Here is a 23,519-nt window from a genome sequence, read left to right as displayed (position 1 = left end):
CAAACAAGGTAGCTCCGTGGATGAACAAGCTACTTTGACTACGAGCATCAACAAAAAGGCCCCAGGAAGATCACCCATCAAGATCTTTCTATATCACGTGCATTCAAGAGATCATTCATAATACATACCCCAATAAACATGTTATATTTACACACAAGGCCTATTTAAAACACCTCCACACCCCCTTTCATGTATACATAAAAGTATACATTTGTCACTACTCTTAATAAAGCAAACTACCTACACAAAATTACTCATCATTATTGTGCAAAATACACATAACCACCATCCATTATACAAAGGGGTTGTACCGCCATTTTAGACAATGCCAACTACATAATCTGTAGTGAGTATAATCAAGTTTCACATGAGTAAAAATCTTGTTTCAATGCTTATTACACAGCAATGAACCAAGCCATGTGAAAAGCAATGAGTGTAAATACCAAAGAGGAAGCCGCAATGTGGTTCTCAAAGTCTTATATAAAATAAATAAAATTCCTGAAGAATCAGTAATCACCATCCACCCCAAACTGGCCAACCTGTGAAGCCTGTAGAGAAGCAGGTTGCAACATATTAAAACATGACATTCATGGTTGGCGCTGGCCATTACAACACAAGCAGTGGAGTTAGTTACATGAACTTGTGATCTCCGGCGATTCATGATTTGCGTGCGAGCCTTGCTTACAAAGGAGTTGGGTGACATGTACATTCTCTGCAGCAATTTTGTTTGAAAACAGAAAAAGCCTTTAGAGACAACAATGTAGCAAATAATATGGATGTGAAAATGGCTTACAAACCTTCTCGTTTGATGTAAGAGTCTTACGACCCCCTTGATATGGAACGAAGCCAAAAATCTCATGCAGTAGAGTATTTTCCTGAGCCAAACAAATGCGACAAAAAGTTACTTTCAACATTCTGCAATCCGAAATAAGCAGCGATGTGTGGTATAATCCGTGTTTTAAAAAGAATAATAATTAATATGGAAAATTTGCAAGAGAAGAATGATTAATATGGAGTATAAGTTATTTTTAATATAATTAATATGAAGAATTAATTACAATAAATAGTATGAAGAGAGAATTAATATGAGTATTAATTAATTAAGTATTTGCTTGCATGCATCAAACAAACTTAGTCTCTATACTAACATGAGTAATTAAACAAACTGAGTGAAATTTGGAATACAGATATTAGCAAGGCTACATGACATACTAAAATTAACAACTTCTATCTGTTTCAAGCTTTTGGTCCCTTCGAAGGGATAGATGGAAACTGTCTAACCTGCAAATGTTTCTGGAGACCTTCCGCCAGGAATCCGGTTAAAAACTTGAGCTGCAAGCCAAGTAACACTTTTCCATTAACGATTCACACAAGGCCCACAAATTAATCACAGTAAAAGTTAGTGCATATACCTGAATGATTTGAATCCAAGAGTCAAGAGTGAGGTAGTCCCCTTGCTGAAGTTTTAAAGATACATTCGCATCCTCTCCCTGGCCGAAAAAAAAAGGGCAAACTACATTAAGGAAAATTCCAACTAATTAACAGTACTGTTACACTTGATGTAGTTCCCAAGCCAAAAGTAACTGCCAAAGTAGGCAGTTAACCTTTCCTCAAGATGGCATGTCTTGGGCTGAGGAGCCTACTCAGCCACCTACTTCGATACTGCTATCCTTTTTGCTTTCATTATCCTGTGTAACCTACACAGCCCGAAGGTAGAACCATTGACCACTGAGATACCAGGTAGTCTCACGCAACTGACCTGCCGGCTGGAGACACAGGAAAGGGAGAGATCGTAACTGGTGACGGGGCCACCGTATGGCATTGCTGCTGTGGCACCTGAAATTTGTGGCGCAATTTACAGGATTGATGACATGGCAGCCGGACTTGAGAAACATTTGTGGGCGCCAGTTTTACTAAGCAATTGCTTTTGGCCTAGCGCCAGCTTTTTGTATGTGTTGCTCCTTGGCCACTGGCCAGGGGGGATCAGTTCTCGCAGGTAGAACCATGGACCACTGAGATAGACACCTCCTTCAAACTGTAAGCTTCTCGCCTATTTATTGATGTAGAGGCCTCCAGATCATATATTCACATTCCTGCATTGATCTCCCATTGTCGTGACTGTTTTTTGGTGCCTTATCCCCATGAAGCCTATTTATGAATAGACCTCCAAATCTTTTATTCACATTTTCTGCAGTGATCTGATATTGTTCTGGTTTCTTTTGTGGTCTCTTCGTCTCTTCTCTCTGTGATCCATTGTCTCCCTCACCCCCTTCCATGGTGCTCTTTGTCATGGTATATATGCAAATGGCGGGTGGCCTCTCCACAGCCTTGTCCATCAGTGTTTTCCCAGTGGAGATCTAACCACTCACCTCATAGCTTTTGCAGCCCGGTGGCAAATCTCCATACCTTAGGAGGCTAAATCTCACTGAAACTCGGGTTGGAGATCTACCCCCTCACATATTGGGTAGAGAATCCCCTCTTACAAAGCTATGTCTAATCAAGGAAGCCATGGACCACCAAGCACTTACATAACACAGCCACAAGTCCTCCTAGTAGTTTGCCTGCTCCCGTACTACGCTTGCTACTTCAATCTCTCGCACCTGGCCACCCCTAAATGGAAACCCTCTTTAAGGTGATGACAGGAGATACATTGAGAAGACAAGGAGCTATAGAAACACGCATGCTAGCATGCCCAACATGTGAAGCAGCGGGCATGGACATATTACAACCCCTCTCAGTTCCTCATAAAAAACCGAGAGAAGAAACATGGATCGTCAACATTCACTCAGTCACCCACTAGAAGAGCCGTCTGCTGCCATGTCCTCCATGGAACCATACTTCAGCCAAAGAAATCCAGCCCAAACACATTCCCATACATGTGGTACTGAGCCTCAATGTGTTTCACCCAAGCTCAAAGGGAATGCAAGTTGTCACACCAAAAGAAGTGCAGCAATGGAGATGATTTGATGCTCGCTGCTGCCCTCGCCCTCTCCCCCTGCGCACGCACTGCACCCCCTCCTCTCTCGCCCCCCCCCCCCCCCCCCCCCCAAGCTTGTCTCACGCTGATGTCACAAAGTGATGACGTGGCGGACAGCAAAAACCCTAATTTCCGAAAATCGCGGATGCTTTTTTTTTTTTTTTTTAAATTAAGGATGAGCGACGCGAATCTTGCTTTTTCTCCATGCCATGAGAAAGAGAGAGAACTTGCTTTTTTTTTTTTTTAAAAGAGACTCTAAGAGAGAGAGAAGTTAGAACTAATGCTTTTTATTTTTAAAAGCTTTTGGGGCTCTGCTTTTGGGCATCCCTTGTACCTTTAAATACGTGGTGAGGGCTTCACTTCTCAGAGCATCTGGACGCAGAGTCTGAGAGTGAAACCCTAGCCACTCTCTTGTACTTTGATCTGATTAATATAAAAAGAAATACCGAAAGGGGCGCCAGTCTTTGGGGCCAATATCTCTAGGCACGGAACTCCGCCGGGCCAGTGTACATCTATTGTGATCTATGACTTGTTTTGAAGTGGTTATTTGGTGCTGTCACGGTTGATTCTTGACTTGGAGTGTCCAAGTCTGTTACACTGACCTGTCCTGTCCTGTCCTGCCCTGCCCGCTGCCCGCTGTCAACACCAGCGCGCAGCCTTCCCAACGATGGGAAGGTCTGCCTCCTCTACCAGAACATCAGTAGCTGGATTGAAACCATGCCTCCACTGTCAAAAGTGGGCTCAAGCTGCTCAGATGGCCAAAGGGCTCATCGCGATGACCTTGACGCCATCTCGCAGGTCTTGAACTCTATCTGATAGTAGCCCCGTCCGAGGAACTGAACATCCAAGATCTTGCCCACCTCTGCAAGAAGGGGGGCCTGGAGAAGATCAAGCACCTCTCCTCTACTGGGTCTGGTGCCAAGAATCTTGCAGATGCCGGAAGTCGCCTGAAGGCATTCCAACTCTGCTGTGAGGCTCGCTTGCTCTGTCGGTGAAAGAGCAAGTCGGATGGTGGGCTCTGCAGGGTCGGGCAACTCATCAGTGTCTGCTACCGTGGAGAAGGGGCGAAGAGTCGTTGACGAATGGTGGCCTTCTGCGACTCAGTATGTCGAAGGAGCTGACAACTTCAACCGAGCAGAAACAGGGGTGGGGGAAGAGTTGCGATGCGGAGAGAGCGGGAGTGCGAGGTTGAGGCAGGCAAGGCGAAAGGGGGCTGAGGCGTGGCGGGCACGCTGGGGCTGACAGCGCTACGCGCGAGAACGGGGAGCACGAACGGGAGGGTCTGAAACGGGGAGGAGGAGGGGGGGCCGGAACGGGAACAGGGCCGGAACGGTCGACTAAAGTAAGGCTTGAATTACCTCCATTCAGCTTAGTCCCAAATCAACTCTTAAACAACCCCAAAACTATCCCCAAACCTGCCTCAAGCTTGTCTCCCAAACAACCCCAAGTCTGCCCCCAAATGCCTACTTTTGTCCGTTCCGCCCCGTTCCGGAACACCGTTCCGGTTACCCGTTCCGGAATAGTGTTCCGTTCCCGACTCCGTTTCGAGAACGAGGCTTGTCCGGAACGCCATTCCGGAACGTTTGGGCTGTGTTCCCCCCGTTCCCTGTTACACTGCCTCAGAGCATTTCCCCATGGTAGCTGTCCAGGTGAAGATGGTTTGACTCCCAGTTTTTTCTTAGAGTATTGGGACTTGCTTGGCTCAGATCTTTGCAACGCTTTTCAGTACATCCTGCACACAGGAGAGATGCCTGACAACATGAGTGAGGGTCTCATTTACCTCATTCCCAAGGAGGGTAGCTCCTTGGATGAGATTCAACAGTGGCGGCCCATCACCATCCTCAACTCAGCCTACAAAATTCTTGCCAAGGCTCTGAGTTTGAGGATTCAGCCACTTCTAGAGAGCATTATACATGAGACACAGACACGTTTTGTCAAGGAGCGTAGTATCCTTGACAACTTCTTTACGTTTTGGGAGGCTTCTGCCCTCGCTCGCCTCCGTGGTGAGGATCTGGTGATACTTCTTCTCGACTTTGAGAAGGTCTATGATAGATTTGACTGGGACTTCTTGGAGGGTGCTCTACGCAGGATGAGCTTCTCAGATGCTTGGATCAGAGGTGTGTCAGCTCTCTACAGACGGGCACACAGTCAAGTATTGTTGGCAGGTGGTAGAGGAGATCGCTTCATGCTCACGTTCGGTCAGACAAGGTTTCCCTCTTGCCCCCTTTCTCTTTTTGTTATATGCTGAGGCGATGAGCAGATTTTTGGTTTCACAGCAGATTGGTTTGCGTGGCTTAGCGCTCCATATTCGGGGCGACGAGTTGCTGGATGCTGAGTTTGCAGACGACTCAGCTTTGTACTTGGAGGGCTAGGAGGCCAACCTTCACAGGTATGAGCAGGCTCTTGAGGCCTTTTGTTGTGCATCAGGTGCACGGATCAACCAGAAAAAGACTGTGGCTTTCTCGGTTGGTAGTGCTCCTACGCTAGATTGGCTACCAGGTGAGGGTTTCAAATGGATTCCCCAAGGGACTGCATTCGATACTTGGGCTGTCAGGTTGGTTTGGACTTGTCCCCTTAGCAGTAGATTGCTCCCCTCCTCCTGTCCATCAGGAGGAAGCTGTTACATTGTAGTTCCGCACGTCTTTCCTTGGCAGGCAAAGTTGTAGTGGCCAACCAGGTGTTGTTGGCTACTATGTGGTACATCACTTCTTGTTGGATCTTTTCGAGTTCCTGCATCAGTCAGGTAGAGAGATTGATCAGGAACTTCCTTTGCTCAGGACGCGACACTCAGATAGCCCAAGCCAAAGTGGCCTGGCAGGTCATCACTCTTCCTTGTTCTCAGGGAGGGTTAGGGATCATAGACCCAGCACGGCAAAAGTTTGTTGTCAAAGGATTGCTTCCAAGGGAGGAGCCCTGGAAGGAGTTTTTGCCTCAACGGCTTAGTGCTAGGGTGCCCCAAGCTGGAGGCCCCTGGCGACCTTCGACCAGATGGATCTTCACAAAGATGCGTAGAGTTGGCCTGAGCAGGAGACTGGAGGACCATTTTACTATGAGTCTGCTCCGCTCCTAGGAGCAACTACGGAGAGGCCTAGAGCAACATCAGCCTACTTGCACGGAGGAGCGCCTGAGACAGTCCCTTGTTTGGAACCCCATGGTTAGCACTCAAAGAGGCCACTTGGTTGGTATAGGCCTCATGTTTCTTGGGGTCCCATGGCAGAGCGTCCAGCACGCTCTCTAGGTGACTGGTTACAGTTCTCAGACTTGTCAAAGGAGCTTCAAAACATCCAGCTACAAGGCATGAGAGGGGTGCAAAGCATGTGTCAAGACACCAAAGAGGCAGTATCAACTGCGTGACCTCTTGAGTCAGCAGCGCCCAGATGGATAGGGGCCTTCACGCGACTAGAGGTTCTCATCGCAGTTCGGGCTTGCTCAGAGACTGTACCCTCCCTGTTCTTCGAGCTACAGGGTGAGGGTTGTTTACATCGAGTTTCAGTAGAGGCCCCACATGTGGCAGAGTGCTGTTTTCAAAGGATCTGAGTTGTGGGCGTCTGTGGGAGGACTTGTGTCATAGATCCTGACCCAGCAGCTCGTGAAACTGGCCACTGGAGGCTGTGGGCTTGGGAGAGCTATCCCCTAGCACGTGTGCAGTGGGATCCTCGAGAGTGGTTTTGAAAGGACCCCTTCTCCTCAGCCGACCACCCAGGTATTCCTTTCTTTCAGTACATTGTTCGTCTGGGACGTCACATACTGGCAGCGCGGAGAGAGGCTCGTCCTGCTGCAGCACCTCATTGGCACGAGGAGGGTCTCACAGCTGAGAGTTCTTGTCAACTTTTTGGGCGAGATTGTGGGACTCCAGACAGCAGCGGCGAGTCACTTTGTCCAGTGGCTGGTTGCACATCGAGCTACCGCAGTTGGGAGCTAGCTTGTACATAGTGGTCTTTTGGCAGCATGCGCAGCTTGTGACCATCCTATGGAGAGTCGCGTCATTGTCTTTGGGAATGTCCTTTGGGGTAGCAGGTTTGGCTTCGTGTCCTTCGATTGATGCCAGCTCTTTCCTCAGCATGGCAGTAGACCTAGGGGCAGCTCATAGTCACCCGGAATGGAAAATCGCAACGGGGAACAGGGAATGGCAACATGCATGAAATGTTGTTCCCCGTTTCGGATACTCACGTCTGAAACACGGAACGCGAATCCAGAACCGGAAATTGGGATTGGAACGGGGAATGGGGACCTGAAAATGACCATTCCCTTTAACTATGGGGCAGCTACTTGGTCCACTCTTACGAGCCCGGCACTTCAGTTTGAGCTGTCCTTCACCAGCAGGATGATAGTGATGCAGGGGGTTCGACCTATGTCACAAGACGGGCACCACGTGCCAATAGAAAAGAACAGACTGAACAGACTTTTAGCACTTCAATAACAACTGAACTGTGAGAGAGAGAGAGAGAGAGAGAGAGAGAGAGAGAGAGAGAGACTACACACGACACGAAGTGGCGGAACCCCAGAGAGCATTGGCCCCAAACCTTGGCGCCCCGAAAACTGTGAGAGAGAGAGAGAGAGAGAGAGAGAGAGAGAGAGAGAGAGAGAGACGACACACGACACGAAGTGGCGGAATTCCACCCCAGAGAGCATTGGCCCCAAACCTTGGCGCCCCTTTCAGTATTTCTTTATATTGCACCAACACAGTACAAGCCGGTACTCCAGACTCTGCATCTTCTCCAGGAAGCATGCCAGAGAATGAGCCCTAACCTCGTATTTAAAGGCCCTAGGCCCCAAAAGCAGTTTAAAGGTAAAAAGCCTTCAAACTCAAAAGCATCTGGTCCAAAAGCAAAGCCAAAAAGCTGCCACAGCAATTTACGGAAATCCGTACAGCCTACCACGTCATCAACCAGCGCAAAACGCGAAATTCCGTACAACTTGCCGCACGATCATGTCAGTGCAATTTTTGAAAATCTACCACGTCATCAGTTTGCGCAAGTCTTGAGAGTCGAGCTTTATTTAAATCCTTTATGTCACTCGGGGCCCATCAGACGGGGTCCCCATAAGTTGGTAGGACTTCTTCTTCTGTTACTTGTTCTCTTAGGGTTTAGGCCCCTCGGCCAGCATCTACAAGTTGGCTCCATTCTTTACGGCTTTGACATGTCAGCAATTTGTTACATCTCCCCTTCTTGAAAGAGAATAATCGTCCGCGATTACAGCATATCTGCAAAACAACTCAAGTTAGCTCAAAAAAAAATTCCGAGGGTCATTGAGGGACATTCCGAGGGACAATCAGTTTGCTCTCTTTATTAAGGAGTTAGTGAAACCGGCCCGTAGGGCGGTAGGCGTTGGCTTTCACCCGAAATTCTTTACTTTATACACACACACAGAGCACTTTTCAAAGAGAACCTGCGACGGGAGTTAACACTTGAATACACACACGGCTCGGAAGCTAGAATGCTCCAAGCAGACGCCGACAACCTGTAGGCCCCAAAATTGGCACCCCTTGCGGTATTTCTTTATTCTTTAGGAGGGTAAATTACAAGGTAAGGTCCTGGGAATCCTTCACGTGTATCCACCTAGATACCATTTGATTTGGCCAAATTTCGGCAGCATAACAACCCCAAAACTTGCGCGAAACCAATTCCCCTGCTGGAACTCGCTTGCACTGTCATATACCCTCTGATTCCTGTCCAAAAACAGTAAATTCAGCACGCTGTATTTACTGGTTTTTGCCCTGTTTTCAGCCCCAAACAGTCTCCTAACTGTCCTCTGCCAGTGGGGCACGATTCCCAATGATCCTGGCGTCCGTATGGCTGAAAAACAGTAAATATACAGCGCATACACAGCGCTGATTTTTCACCTGTATGGTGAGGTTATGACCCTCACCAGTGCCTGCTTTGGAGCAACAGCTAGCTACCCCTGTTCCTGCTCAAGGAGGCTCTTGCCTCAGCACAAAAGCATGAACCCACACAACTGTACATCAGTCAAATGAGGAGCCCTCTTGTGGGGCATCACATAACTGCAAGTAGGGTGGAGAGAGAGCAGTGTGTAGTGTGCAGGGCATCACTCCTAGCACCACACTGTACATGAGAGGGAAAGGAAGCACTCCATAGCTCTTAACCTGTGACAGGTTGCAAATGAGGCCTCTCCCAGCTTAAAAATCAGCGCCCATTTTTCTGCAAGAGGAAAGTTCACGAAAATGTGACACTTGGCGCATTTTCAAGCATTTTCCCGTTTCGGGTTTGCCGCTTAAAAATATCCTGACCGGTTGCCCAGTTGACTTCGCGGCAGAGTTATAAAATGTTCCCCTAGTCATACCGGAGGTAATGACGTGAACACATTTCACGGCCCAAAATAGCAGTTCCCTAAATTTTAGAAGATGCTTCCGTTGGGCTCCCACTGGTCTTCTAACCATCTATCCTCATTGGGACCGCATCCAAAAATGCAATGTGGCCCAACTGTCGGATACTTTTTGTTGGTAGTCCCACCTTGACTTTACGCCTTAATCGAGTTCACTTCCTAGTATCCACCAACTTGCTAAGTGCGACAGGGGGGACCTATATGATCTTGCTCTGAGCCTAGACATCCTCTTACCATACGGATTCCAGTGCCGACCACTTCCCGTCTGCGGGTGAATCTACCGTTCACATTGGCCATACAATGTCCGACCGTTTGCTACTTCAAAAAGAGGGTCTCAAAACAAATAAAATAAACCCCATTGGAAAGAAACCAACAACCAAGGTTAGCAGTTGCCACATCTCTGTGACATGGTTAATAACTGCCACGTCCTCGTGACATACCCCCCTCTTGAAATCGCAAACGTCCTCGATTGCATTCCATAAATACACGCCACTGATGATCTTGTGCTATCAACACTCTTTTATCATCGCATGTATCCGCAAGAAAGGTCGTAACATACATAGATACAAATGACTTAATGAGGCCTTCGTACTTTTGCCATTTCTATCTATGGCACTGAATTCATATGTACATTTGATGTACTAGCTCTATCATTACCCCTCCTTTGCACACGTTGGGTTGGGGCATAAGTAGAATGTAACCCAAAGGCTTCAAGGTAGAGCTGCAATACATTTGGTGACTCTGGCAGTTCATGCTCTTCCATCCACTTTGCATCCATAGGTGGATAGTTCTTGAAGTTCACCAAATAACGTCTTGCAACTTGTCCTTTAACTTTTTTGTCCTTATGTGCCAAAACTTGCTCAAGTACCAGGATCTCATCAAGTTCCTCAACTTCTGGCTGATCCTCAACTGGCATATCTTCTGGCACATCACCCACGAAGGGTCTTAGAAGACTCACGTGAAACGCATTATGAATCTTCCACGCATCAAGCAATTTCAGCCTGTAAGCCACATCGCTGATCTTGTCAAGCACTTGAAAAGGCCCATAGTAACGCATGCTGAGCTTAGGAAACAGCCGTTCCTTGCCCTTCATCTTCTTTAACCTTGCCTTTTCGAACCTTAAGAGAACCCAATCACCAGGTGATAGTAGCAATTCACGACGGTGACGATCAGCAACCTTTTTCTATTTTGCCTGAGTCTTCTCCAAGGCAACTTTAATCTTCTTATACATCTCATCCATGTTCTCAACATATCGATCTGCCTCAAAGATCTTGTCCTTTGTATGCAAAATGGGAGGAACCTTTTTGCCGCCTTCAACAATTTCAAAAGGTGCTTTGCCAGTAGACGAATGCACCGTATTATTGTACGCATACTCAAGCATAGGCAAATACTGTTCCCACTTGCCCTTATTATCTGACACATAGCATTTCAGCAGATCTAAGACAGTAGAATTGGCCTCTTCTGACTGTCCATCAGTTTGTGGATGAAACGAAGACGAGAACTTGAGCGTAGTACCCATGTTCTCAAACAATCCTCTCCAGAACAAACTGGTCATGCGAGGATCACGATCACTGATAATCGATTGTGGCATACCATGGTACTTAAACACATTGTACATGAACAAGCGTGCCATCTGATCAGATTTTATCTTCTTCCTGACAGGGATAAAATGGGCTTGCTTGCTGAACCTGCAGATAATGGTCCATATACCATCACTCCCTGCTGGCGTCCTTGGAAGATCAAAGATAAAGTCTATAGCAATGCTTTCCCGTGGCTTGTCCGGAATCGGCAGTGGTTGTAACAACCCGGGTGCCTTTTGCCTGTCAAACTTGACCTTTTGGCAAACTATGCATGCTCGCACAAAGGCATCCACATCTCTCCTCAAGGTAGGCCAATAGAAGAATGTCTCTACCGCCTTAACTGTTGCATCAATACCACGATGCCCCGCATACGGTGGGACATGACTCTCTTCCATGACCTTATGTCGCAGTGGCCTAGTGACACAAAGTCTGCCATGCATCATCATAAAACCATCTCTGAGGAGGTAGTGCTCGTGATGTTGCCCCTCTTGTAACTGTTCAAAGATCCTTGCAAAATCTTCATCAGCAGTATACTGTTCCTTCATGTCATCTAACTCATGATGATAAGGAATTGACACAGCTGAAATTTGTGGCTTTCTTGATAACGCATCAGCCACAACATTCTTCTTGCCTTCCACATGCATAATCTGGAAGTGGAACATGGAAAGAATGTTGGCCCATCGCATATGCTTTTCGGATAACTTTGACTGTGTCAAGAAGCATCGCAAGGTCTGATGGTCTGTTTGGACAACAAAATCAGCACCTAAGAGGTAGTGCTTCCAGCTAGAAAGCGCATGAATCACGGCCAAGAGCTCTTTCTCATAGACTTGCATCGTCCTCTCTGGCCCTTGCAAAATTCGGCTTTCATAGGCTACTACCCGTCCATCTTGCATTAGCACTGCTCCGATGCTACTGCCACACGCGTCACACTGGACCACAAATGACTTCCTGAGATCTGGCAAAACAATAACTGGATCTGAAGTCAACTTTTCCTTTAAGAGACTAAAAGCTGAAATCTCTTTTTGGGTCCATCTGAAAGTGACCTCTTTCTTTTGCAATGCGTGAAGAGGCGATGCTATCTCTGCAAAATTTCTGATAAACCTTCTATAGTAGGAACACAATCCCAAGAAGCTTTTGACATCGTGCACAGTCTTCAAGTCTGGCCATGTCTTGATAGCTTCGACCTTTGCGGGATCCATTCTAACACCATCCTTTGAGACTATGTGGCCCAGAAAGTGGATCTCTTCAAGGAAGAATTCACTTTTCTTAGGATTGACAAGTAACCTGTGACTGCGCAGCTCTTCGAACACAATGGTCAAGTGACGCCTATGCTCCTCTTCATTCTTCGAATACACACTCATGTCATCGAAGAATGTTCCAACAAACTGTTGATGCGAGCGGAAAATCCGGTCCATCATTCTGATGAACGTGGCAGGAGCATTTGTTAGCCCAAACGGCATCACTAGAAACTCATAAAGACCAAATGTCGTTCTAAACGCAGTCTTGTGCACATCCTCTGGGCTTATACGAATCTGATGGTACCCACTCTTAAGGTCTATCCTGCTGAAAATTGCAGCACCCTCTAAACGATCGAGAATATCATCAATGCGAGGAATAGGAAACCTATTCTTGATGGTATTCTTATTCAACGCACGGTAATCAATACACATGCGCCATGAGCCATCCTTCTTCTGCACTAGGAGCACTGGGGAGCAAAAGGGTGAAGAACTAGGCTGAATCAGCCCCTTCTCTAATAACTCCTCAACCTGGCCCATAATCTCTTTCTGCTGCGCCGCACTAACCCTGTAGGGAGGTCTATTTGGTGGCCTACACCCTGACACCAAATCTATCCGATGGTCCTCAGGTCTCTCTGGCGGCAATTGCGACGATAATGAATCAGAAAAACAGTCACTAAACTTTTGCAAAAATGCTGACCTTTCTTTATCTAACACAGATAAATTTGACTGATCACTATCTGAGACATCACGTGCAAAAATCAAGTACACAGAAAGATGATTCTTTATTACAGAAGTGATAGCAGAAGCAGATACAATAGGGACTGACTCTCCTTTAAGCTTTACATCCAAGATGTGAGTTTTGCCCCTCTGCTGTACAGTGATCTTTTTGTTGTAGGCATCCAAGACTCCATGCACTCGGAACATCCACGGGATCCCCAACAAGGCGTCACAACCTTCCAGCGGCATGATGTAAAACTCTTCAGTGTCCACATACGACTGAATATGCAGACGCAGTTTTCCAATGATGGGAGTAACACACTCTGAGTGGCCAGGACATGCCAACCCTGCCTCTGCTGTGTACCCCATCTCTTCAGCTCTGATGCCCAGCTTCATAGCTAACTCTGGTGAGATAAAGTTGGCTTTGGCACCTGGATCAAAGAAGATGAGTGCCGTCTGATCCCTAACTTTACCCCATGCCCTGCATAACTCACTGGCATCTGTGTTGGGCCTGTCACCCACCATGTCTGGCACTAAACCTGCCGTGGGTTTAGGCTTCTTGCCTTTTTGATCTTCTTTATCCTCTGAGTCAGCTGGCCTTTTCCTTTGTGGACAATTGATAGAAATATGACCAGGCTGCTCGCATATAAAGCATTTGTTCTCAGCCATTAGGACCTTCTTTTCCTCGAGCGACTTGCGCACAAAAGGCTTCCTTTTCTGTTTCTTTGCCTGCGCTCCAGAAGTCCCAACTGAATCCTTGTCTTTGGTGACCTGTTCTGACCCCTGTGACGCATCAGGAGCCGTTTTCACAAAGGGCTTCTTCGCTGAATTTTTCTTTTGCTGCCCTCCTTAGTCACTGCTCGGAAATCCACTGTCCTCTCCTTTCAACAAGGCAAGACCAGTGTTCGCAACTTCCATAAGCTGAGTAAGGGTAGCCACTCTGTTCTTTGTACAGTAATCGCGAAGCCCTTTAGGTAGCCCACAACAATAATTCTCTATCTGCTCTGTCAATGGCACAAATCTGTAGGAGGTCACTGAGAGTAATGCTTTACAAAACCTCCTATTGTACTCCAGCAAGCTCTTGCACGAAGCTGCCGTAAGCTGGTGCCAATCTGTCAGGACATCGGCTTCAAATTCATTTGATAGCCAAGCAGATGCAAACATTTGCTTGAAGTAAACCCAAGTGGGGTGCCTGTCCTTGCATTAACAATGTCGTCCACCATGTAAGCGCATTGTCCTTTAAGAAAGTGGCAGCTTTCCTGACCTTCGAGGCCTCTGTAAAATTCCCTCCCGCATAAGTTGTATCAAACTGCTGGAGGAAAGTGAGTGCCTTTGTCTTATCCTCGAAACCACTGAAGGTACTGAACTTTACCGCTACACCACCTTCTTTGTAAGCCTTCGGCTTCTCTAGTGCCCCCAAGTTGTCATACGGAATGGTCTGCAACATGGGCACTGTACTAGGCATGATCGGCACGCCTTGGCCATTCACATTTTGCGTAAGAGGTGCGATATCTGGCTGCTGTCCAGAAAAACCAGCCATGCCAAAATGACCCTGTGGCACCCCAAACTGGCCCTGGTTGCCGTGGAAACCTTGCTGCATGCCGATAGTACCATACATGGGGTTTGGCATGATGCCTTGCATACCCCCGAACACTGTTCCTAGCATGTACAGCTGACTTCCAAGCGCATAACCATAGCCTGGTATCCAGCTCCCTGTCCATTCAAGACAGCATGCTGGCTCTGAAAGGTGGCAGGCTGAACTGGCATAACCTGTGGAATAAGCGTTCTAGCCACCTGTTCAAGCACGGGAGGAACCTGCTTTGGAGCCCCCGACTCCGCAACATGCGAGTGTTCCCTTTCCTCCTGCGCCTCATGAAGTACCTGGGCTTGAGCTTCAACAAGCTCCGTACGCGGCGTAGGTTGCCTATTTTGCTGTTGCACTGGCGGCGCTTGCAAGAATTCCATAAACCTCGGATTCTGCACCAGCTGCGAAAAGACATTCACCGCGGCAACTAACTGAGTCTTAAACGCATCATCCTCAAGTTGCCCTGTCATAAAGCCCTGTACTACTGGAGGGACATTCACGTTGACAGGACGTACAGACTGACGTGGCCGTGAGCTCTCGCCAATCTCAAAAACCATAGGAATCTCCTACCTGTCCTTTGGAGAGGAACCCTCTTCCATAATTCCCTTCCCCTTGTCGGCCATAGTGTAATCCCCGCGTTCTTGCACTGTGTGTCTTTACCCTGAACAATCCAGGCTCACTCTTTGAGGAAAAAGTGATTGATGTCCCGGCAACGGAACCATGAAACCGGCCCGTAGGGCGGTAGGCGTTGGCTTTCACCCGAAATTCTTTACTTTATACACACACACAGAGCACTTTTCAAAGAGAACCTGCGACGGGAGTTAACACTTGAATACACACACGGCTCGGAAGCTAGAATGCTCCGAGCAGACGCCGACAACCTGTAGGCCCCAAAATTGGCGCCCCTTACGGTATTTCTTTATTCTTTAGGAGGGTAAATTACAAGGTAAGGTCCTGGGAATCCTTCACGTGTATCCACCTAGATACCATTTGATTTGGCCAAATTTCGGCAGCATAAGAACCCCAAAACTTGCGCGAAACCCATTCCCCTGCTGGAACTCGCTTGCACTGTCATATACCCTCTGATTCCTGTCCAAAAACAGTAAATTCAGCACGCTGTATTTACTGGTTTTTGCCCTGTTTTCAGCCCCAAACAGTCCCCTAACTGTCCTCTGCCAGTGGGGCACGATTCCCAATGATCCTGGCGTCCGTATGGCTGAAAAACAGTAAATATACAGCGCATACACAGCGCTGATTTTTCACCTGTATGGTGAGGTTATGACCCTCACCAGTGCCTGCTTTGGAGCAGCAGCTAGCTACCCCTGTTCCTGCTCAAGGAGGCTCTTGCCTCAGCACAAAAGCATGAACCCACACAACTGTACATCAGTCAAATGAGGAGCCCTCTTGTGGGGCATCACATAACTGCACGTAGGGGAGAGAGAGAGCAGTGTGTAGTGTGTAGGGCATCACTCCTAGCACCACACTGTACATGAGAGGGAAAGGAAGCACTCCATAGCTCTTAACCTGTGACAGGTTGCAAATGAGGCCTCTCCCAGCTTAAAAATCAGCGCCCATTTTTCTGCAAGAGGAAAGTTCACGAAAATGTGACACTTGGCGCATTTTCAAGCATTTTCCCGTTTCGGGTTTGCCGCTTAAAAATATCATGACCGGTTGCCTAGTTGACTTCGCGGCAGAGTTATAAAATGTTCCCCTAGTCATACCGGAGGTAATGACGCGAACACATTTCACGGCCCAAAATAGCAGTTCCCTAAATTTTAGAAGATGCTTCCGTTGGGCTCCCACTGGTCTTCTGACCGTCTATCCTCATTGGGACCGCATCCAAAAATGCAATGTGGCCCAACTGTCGGATACTTTTTGTTGGTAGTCCCACCTTGACTTTACGCCTTAATTGAGTTCACTTCCTAGTATCCACCAACTTGCTAAGTGCGACGGGGGGACCTGTATGATCTTGCTCTGAGCCTAGACATCCTCTTACCATACGGATTCCAGTGCCGACCACTTCCCGTCTGCGGGTGAATCTACCGTTCACATTGGCCATACAATGTCCAACCGTTTGCTACTTCAAAAAGAGGGTCTCAAAACAAATAAAATAAACCCCATTGGAAAGAAACCAACAACCAAGGTTAGCAGTTGCCACATCTCTGTGACATGGTTAATAACTGCCACGTCCTCGTGACAGTTAGCTTCTCCTTTCGGCTCTTTTGATCAAGGAGTTAGCTTCTCCTTTCGTCCCGATCAGAACTCCCAATATTCCGGCGTAGTAAAATTAGCCATCACACCCATACCGTACTGATCTTCCATGGGTGTCTTGTCACAAGACAGGCACTACGTGCCGATAGAAAAGAACAGACTGAACAGACTTTTAACACTTCAATAACAGCTAAACTGAGAGAGACGATACACGACACGGAGTGGCGGAATTCCACCCCAAAGAGTATCGGCGCCCCTTTTAGTATTTCTTTATATTGCATCAAACAGTACAAGCCGGTACTCTAGACTCTGCACCTTCTCCAAGAAGCATGCCAGAGAATGAGCCCTAACCTCATATTTAAAGGCCCTAGGCCCCAAAGGCAATTTACAGTAAAAAGCCTTCAAACTCAAAAGCATCTAGTCCAAAAGCAAAGCCAAAAAGCTACCAGCGTAAATCACGGAAATCCGTACAGCCTGTCACGTCATCAACCAACACAAAACGCGAAAATCTGCCATACAGTTGCCATGTCATCAGCTTTGCGTGAGTGTGTGTAAGCCCTGCTTTATTTTAATCCCTTTATTTCACTGGGGCCCCATCGAACGGGGTCCCCATAAGTTGGTAGGACTTCGTCTTTTGTTACTTGTTCTTCTTAGGGTTTAGGCCACTCGGCCGGCATCTACAAGTTGTGTCACGTGACACATCCAACCCTATGTGTCCGTGGACAAGCTACAGCATGATCAGGGTTCAGTCAGTCTAGAATAGAAGTGATCTGGCACTTTTGTGAGTCTATTCGTAGACCGTGCATGCCCAATCTCTTAATGTAGATGCATAATCCTCTGGTTGCACACAGCATGATCATCAATATTCCCATCAGAATCCTTCAAGGGAATTTTCCAGTGCATTTAGCCTATTTTCCCTAGTTTTGACATTTTTCACTTATTATTTTTAAGTGACTTTTGTTGGAAAGTAGGGAGGGCAAATTGAGTAACTTTGTATATAAGCAAACCTAGACTAGCACTATTTGGCAGAAGAGGCAACAGGAGCCAAGCTTAGCAGGCAACTTCTCAACAAGACCCCTTGGTGGACTTCCCTCCAAGCAAGACCCAGATCTAGCGTTTTCTTCAGCAAGCATCCTCGCCAGGCAGTTCCAGCCACTAACGTTTTTGAATCAAGATATCATCGCCACAGTACCTTCCCTTGTCTAGCGTTGCATCAGCATCCATCGGCAGTAGAAGCTCAGCTAGTGTTTTTGGAAAGCCTTCAACCCTAGCGTTTTCTACAGATCCCAACGTTTGTAGATTGCAGCCTTTGCAGTCTTCAACCTGGCGATTTCAGCAATAGAAAGAGTAGCAGATTCAGCCCGGAAAGAACCTCAGTTTTCAGCCTAAACCTGCAGATTTTCAGCGACAAAGACCCACAAAAACAGCCCCCAAAATCAGCGTTTTTGGACTAGTCGCAGATTCAGCCCATAGTGTTTTTGGACAGCAGTAGAAAGATTGCAGATTTCAGCCCTTAGGTCGGTCTCGTCATCGCCGACATAGCCTAGACTTGCATCAGTCACATGCATTCAATTTGTACCGGTTTGTGCAATCATAAGTAGACCACTCTCGTCGACGAGAGTGGGGCCTTCGGAGGAGGGTTTTACAACATCGTATCTCTCTTCTCTCTCAGTCTCATTCACTTGCACGCACAGTGTCCATTCACTTTGTTGTGATCATAGCATTCTCTCATTAAGAATGGAAGGCTCTCCCTTCCATAAGAACAAAAGGAACCTTGAGCACAGTTCGGAGCACTCATCTTGAGCAAAGCGCAAACATTTATTCCGTTGCACCTAACATTGGTATCAGAGCTTTGGCAGTGTTCTATATCACTCAAGGAAAGAACCACAAGAATCACAAGAATTTTTTTTTTGCTTGTTGCGGTCGCACGAACCCAAGTTCGCTTGGGCATGTCGATTCCTAATCGTGTTTTTCAAGAGTGACACGAATCCCAAGAAAGAAGAGCTTGTCCAGCCTCCCCTTGTGTCTCTTTTCACTCATTGAGAGCGGACCGTGCACTTAGCGGCCGGCCAATCGACGTGAGATGGGAAAAAGTAACCTTGGTGTCAACGAAAGGCCGCCAAGGGGTGCGCACGCGGAAAGGAGTAGAACTCGGATGAAGAAAAGATCCTTCTCAAACACGGTTTGCAAGCGAAAGAAAACCTCAAGAACCTCAAGACCCTCAAGAACCCAAGAACCCAAGACCCTCAAGAACCCAAGTCCCTCGTGGACCAAAGATCATAGTGCATGGTCGTCACCTGAAGCGGAATGGATACTTCGCATACAGGTGATCAGCACGAGTGAGGTGACGAAAAATTTTCCCCACCAAGAGATTTTTCCGACCCTCCCCCTTCGCCATCTACGCCACAAAGTGTACCAAACCCTATGGAGGCAATGGTCAAGCAGATGCTGGACATGATGGCCAAACAAGAAGAGACTCGCATGAACATGATGGCCAAACAAGAAGAGACTCGCATGAACATGATGGCCCAACAACAAGAAGCGAATCGAATTGCGTTGGCACAACAAGAAGCAAATCGCCTTGCTTTAGAACGCGAGCGCAATGAACGAAACGAAAGAAAAGCAGAAAGAAAGGCCGAGCGTGAAGCTCAAAGAGTGGCCTTGGAGGTGGAGCGTGAGGCTCAAAGAGAACTACGCACTCCAGAATTGATTCGACAAGTATCTGCCTCAAAGTCCGAACCAACCAAAGATCGTAGGAGTTCCTTAAGTGACGCAAGCCACGATGCAGATTCCAACAACCCAGTCATAGAGAAGTTGACTTTCAGTAAGTATGATGGTAAGATGGATGCTACGGTTATTCATTCTTGGTTGCATCAATTTAATGCTTATTTTGCGACAACTAAGAAGACAGGAAATAGCAAAGTTTTAATGGCAGCCATGTACCTTGCCGGTGATGCCATTAATTGGTACCACGCATGGCAAGAGGCACACTTAGCCGCGCACCTAGAGAAAGCAAACCAATTTACGCCCCTTTCCTTCAATAGGGCTGATTTCCGAGACAAGCTCAAGGCGCAGTTTATGCCACCTCAGTACCTCACACGATTGAAGGACGATTGGCGCGCTCTCAAGCAAAATGGTATGCCGGTTATGTCTTTTTCTAATTGTGTTTTGCAGCTAGGTACCCAATTACGCAAGTCGGATGATGAATGCAAAGAGGCATTCCTTTATGGATTGGACGAGTATATCAAGTATGATGTCGAGGTGCTCGATCCAATCGATCTCAACAAGGCCGTAGCGATTACTCTCGCACAAGAGATGAAGTACAACAAGGGAAAGCCTAAAGAGAACAAGACTTCCACAAGTACCTCGTAGACTTCTCAGAACCCTCAGAACGATAAGAATGGTAAGAATGGTAACTCTTCTAACCAATCTTCCAATAGTCTCTCACAAAAGAATTCTTCCAATGAACCTAAGGGTAAGGCTAACACAATTGCTAAACCTAAGCTTACTCCATATGAAAAGGTAGCACAAGGAATTGTAGGAGGATACATCACATCGGAAGAGCAAAGCACTTATTCTAAGGAAGGTCGTTGTTTTTATTGTCACATTAAGGGTCACATAAAAAGAACATGTCCTAAGCTTGAATCAAATGAATCTAAATAATCCACAGAACCCACTTCCTCTGTCAATGCAATTAATGATAACACAAGTGTGCCCAAGTTTCTCTTGAACCTCCCATTGATGATTCTCTCTCATCAAATGTTATGGTCAGGTGTGGGGGCAGCGTTTTGTCATATTGTTTGACCCAAGTAGTATGCATGATGTGATCAGTCCCTCTCTTATTGAGAGAGCCCGCCTAGAAGTTAGTCAGAAATCTCCTCTCGAGATCTCTGGCTTTGTTCCCGGTATGGACTCTCTCATCACGCAAGAGTGTCTTGGTGTTTTGTTTACAATTCAACAACAAGCTGCCTTCACTAGAAGATTTTTTGTCTCTCCTCTCTCAGGATGTGATATGATTTTGGGCATTTGATGGTTTCGTGATCTTAACCCTCTCATTCATTGGGAGGCTAACACTTTCACTCTCTATGCCAAAAGTGATTCTCCCATTGTCATTCGTGGAGAGGACATTGTTCATTCTCCCTCTCTCATTGCTACTATGCAGGACAAGATTGAAAGGATTCAGGATAAGGAGACTCTCTCAATCTCTTCTTCTCCAAAGCATGACACACAGGATTTGCATGATTATGAGAAGCATGATGATGATTTGATTGACAATGATGAGCATGATGATTTACATGATCGAGATGTGATTTCTCACAAGCATGATGATTTGCATGAAGATGATGTGATTGTTCACAAGGATGATGTGTTAGTGGATGCTTTTTCTAGCGAAGCTAACCTCGTCGCAGATTCGATCAATCACGAAGGATCGATCTTGACTTTCGAGTCGAGGTCCAAAGAACCCCCTCAAGAAGAGCTGATCTTGGCTCTCGAGCCTAGGTCCAAAGAACCCTCACAGGAATTATTATGTATTCGCATGATTGATACGCACGCATTGTTCGAGTGTTTCATTCGTAATCATTTCCTGTATTTCGTCTTCATGTGATCCCTTTTCCTAGGCATGACATTGTACGTTGAGCACGTTTCACTCATGAATGAGCACGAATGTATTCGGATTGTTCATGAAAAGCTGACAAGTATGCGTTCAAGGACGTCACATTCCATGTCTCTTCCTTGGCATGACACATTTGTAGAAAGAGGACATGAAAGTATGAGCACGAAGCATGGGCATTTCCGTTGTGAATTGCCAAAGTTGATTGATTTAGATCAAAAGAGAAAGATTCGATCTCATTGTTTGCGTGTGTGTAGTGAACCGTTTGTCACTCCGTCTCTATGTTCATCTACATTGCATACACAATCTTTAGAGAAGACAAGATTTTTTCCATTCACTTTACATGGAATGGGTATGTTCATGGTTTTGTGTTGAAAATGGTTTTAGGAATTTACAGCCATGGAGATTCTAGAAGAAGAAAGAAGCATGACACTCGATGAAGTTGAAGCATCGAAGCAGCCTCAAAAGACTTTGTGTCGTTTTCGGCGCGGCCCAAAGAAGCAAGCGTTGCAGACCTTTATGAAGTTCAAGTGAGTCTAGTCAGTCTAATATAGAAGTGATCTGGCACTTTTGTGAGTCTATTCGTAGACCGTGCATGCACAGTCACTTAGTGTAGATGCATATCCTCTGTTGCACACAGCATGATCATCAGTATTCCCATCAGAATCCTTCAGAGGAATTTTCAGTGCATTTAGCCTATTTTCCCTATTTTTGACATTTTTCACTTATAACTTTTGTTAGAAAGTAGGTTTTGTATATAAGCAAACATAGACTAGCACTATTTGGCAGAAGAGGCAACAAGAGCCAAGCTCTGCAGGCAACTTCTCAACAAGACCCCTTGGTGGACTTCCCTCCAAGAAAGACCCAGATCTAGCGTTTTCTTCAACAAGCATCCTCGCCAGGCAGTTCCAGCCACTAGCGTTTTTGCATCAAGATATCATCGCCAAAGTACCTTCCCTTGTCTAGCGTTTGTATCAGCATCCATCGACAACAAAAGCTCAGCTAGCCTTTTTGGAAAGCCTTCAACCCTAGCGTTTTCTACAGATCCCAACGTTTGCAGATTGTAGCCTTTGCAGTCTTCAGCCTAGAGGTTTCAGCAGTAGAAAGAGTAGCAGATTCAGCCCGGAAAGAACCTCAGTTTTCAGCCTTAAGAAACCTCAGTTTTCAGCCCTAAACCTGCAGATTTTCAGCGACAAAGACCCACAAAAACAGCCCCCAAAATCAGCGTTTTTGGACTAGTCGCAGATTTCAGCCCATAGCGTTTTTGGACAGTAGTAGAAAGATTGCAGATTTCAGCCCTTAGGTCGGTCTCGTCGTCATCGCCGACATAGCCTAGACTTGCATCAGTCACATGCATTCAATTTGTACCGGTTTGTGCAATCATAAGTAGACCACTCTCGCCGACGAGAGTGGGGCCTTCGGAGGAGGGTTTTACAACATCTCTGGTGTCGTATCTCTCTTCTCACTCTATCTCTCAATCTCATTCACTTGCACGCAGAGTGTCCATTCACTTTGTTGTGATCATAGCATTCTCTCATTAAGAACGGAAGGCTCTTCCTTTCATAAGAACAAAAGGAACCTTGAGCACAGTTCGGAGCACTCATCTTGAGCAAAGCGCAAACATTCATTCCGCTGCACCTAACAAGTTGGCTCCCTTCTTTGGGGCTTTGACACGTCAGCAGTTTGTGACACGTCTTGATGCACTAAAATTACATACTCAGGCAATCTCATCCAATTAGGAATATTTAGTGGTTGGCACATCATAATGCAAAACAAATGCTCACATATGCATGTTACAAGACATAGAAACATAAAGTCGCCGATGAACACTCCTCCCGCATAACCTAACCAGGTCCAAGCCGGGAGATATTCAACGACTCCCTCATCACTCCTCCCGCATAACCTAAAAAGGTCCGAGCCGGGAGATATAGAGGCCTTTTACAACCAAACGCCCCCCAAACCGCAGCCTGCGTCGTTTGGAGGTGCTGAGAGTAACCACTGCTCAGACTTCTTAATACTCCTCCAGCATAACCATCCAGGTCCGGGCCGGGAGTCATGACAACAATACTCCCCCCGTAAATAACCACAAGGATCCGGGCCATGAGTAAAAAAAAACAACACTTTTCAATCATTCAATACTCCCCCCGCAAATAACCACAAGGGTCCACGCCATGAGTATGAACAAGCATTCTCAGACATAATTTCTCATTACTCCAACCGGGAGTAAAATCACCAATCATTGAAACCAGTGTCACCA

At 46.7% G+C, this 23,519-nt stretch overlaps 1 protein-coding gene across 2 annotated transcripts in view; it reads right to left on the bottom strand.

The window, feature by feature from the left end:
* Positions 1 to 241: 241 nt before the first annotated feature.
* The window catches only part of SAT32 (interferon-related developmental regulator family protein / IFRD protein family), a 65,996-nt gene continuing 42,718 nt past the window's right edge, over positions 242 to 23,519 (bottom strand). For both annotated transcript variants that reach the window (XM_086491328.1, XM_086491327.1), the window contains 5 exons: positions 1,413 to 1,490; positions 1,282 to 1,332; positions 798 to 875; positions 635 to 712; positions 242 to 548 (listed from right to left, as the gene is read on the bottom strand). In XM_086491328.1, coding sequence (XP_086347454.1) covers positions 507 to 548; positions 635 to 712; positions 798 to 875; positions 1,282 to 1,332; positions 1,413 to 1,490 — 327 coding nt within the window. In that variant the 3' untranslated portion in view covers positions 242 to 506. The remainder of the gene's footprint in view (positions 549 to 634; positions 713 to 797; positions 876 to 1,281; positions 1,333 to 1,412; positions 1,491 to 23,519) is intronic.

This window comes from Adiantum capillus-veneris, chromosome 19 (genome assembly GCF_014529385.1).
Source record: "Adiantum capillus-veneris isolate H3 chromosome 19, ASM1452938v2, whole genome shotgun sequence".
NCBI classification, from domain to species: Eukaryota; Viridiplantae; Streptophyta; class Polypodiopsida; order Polypodiales; family Pteridaceae; genus Adiantum; species Adiantum capillus-veneris.
The sequence above is the reverse complement of the archived record's forward strand: the minus strand, read 5'-3'. Positions and strand labels throughout refer to the sequence as shown.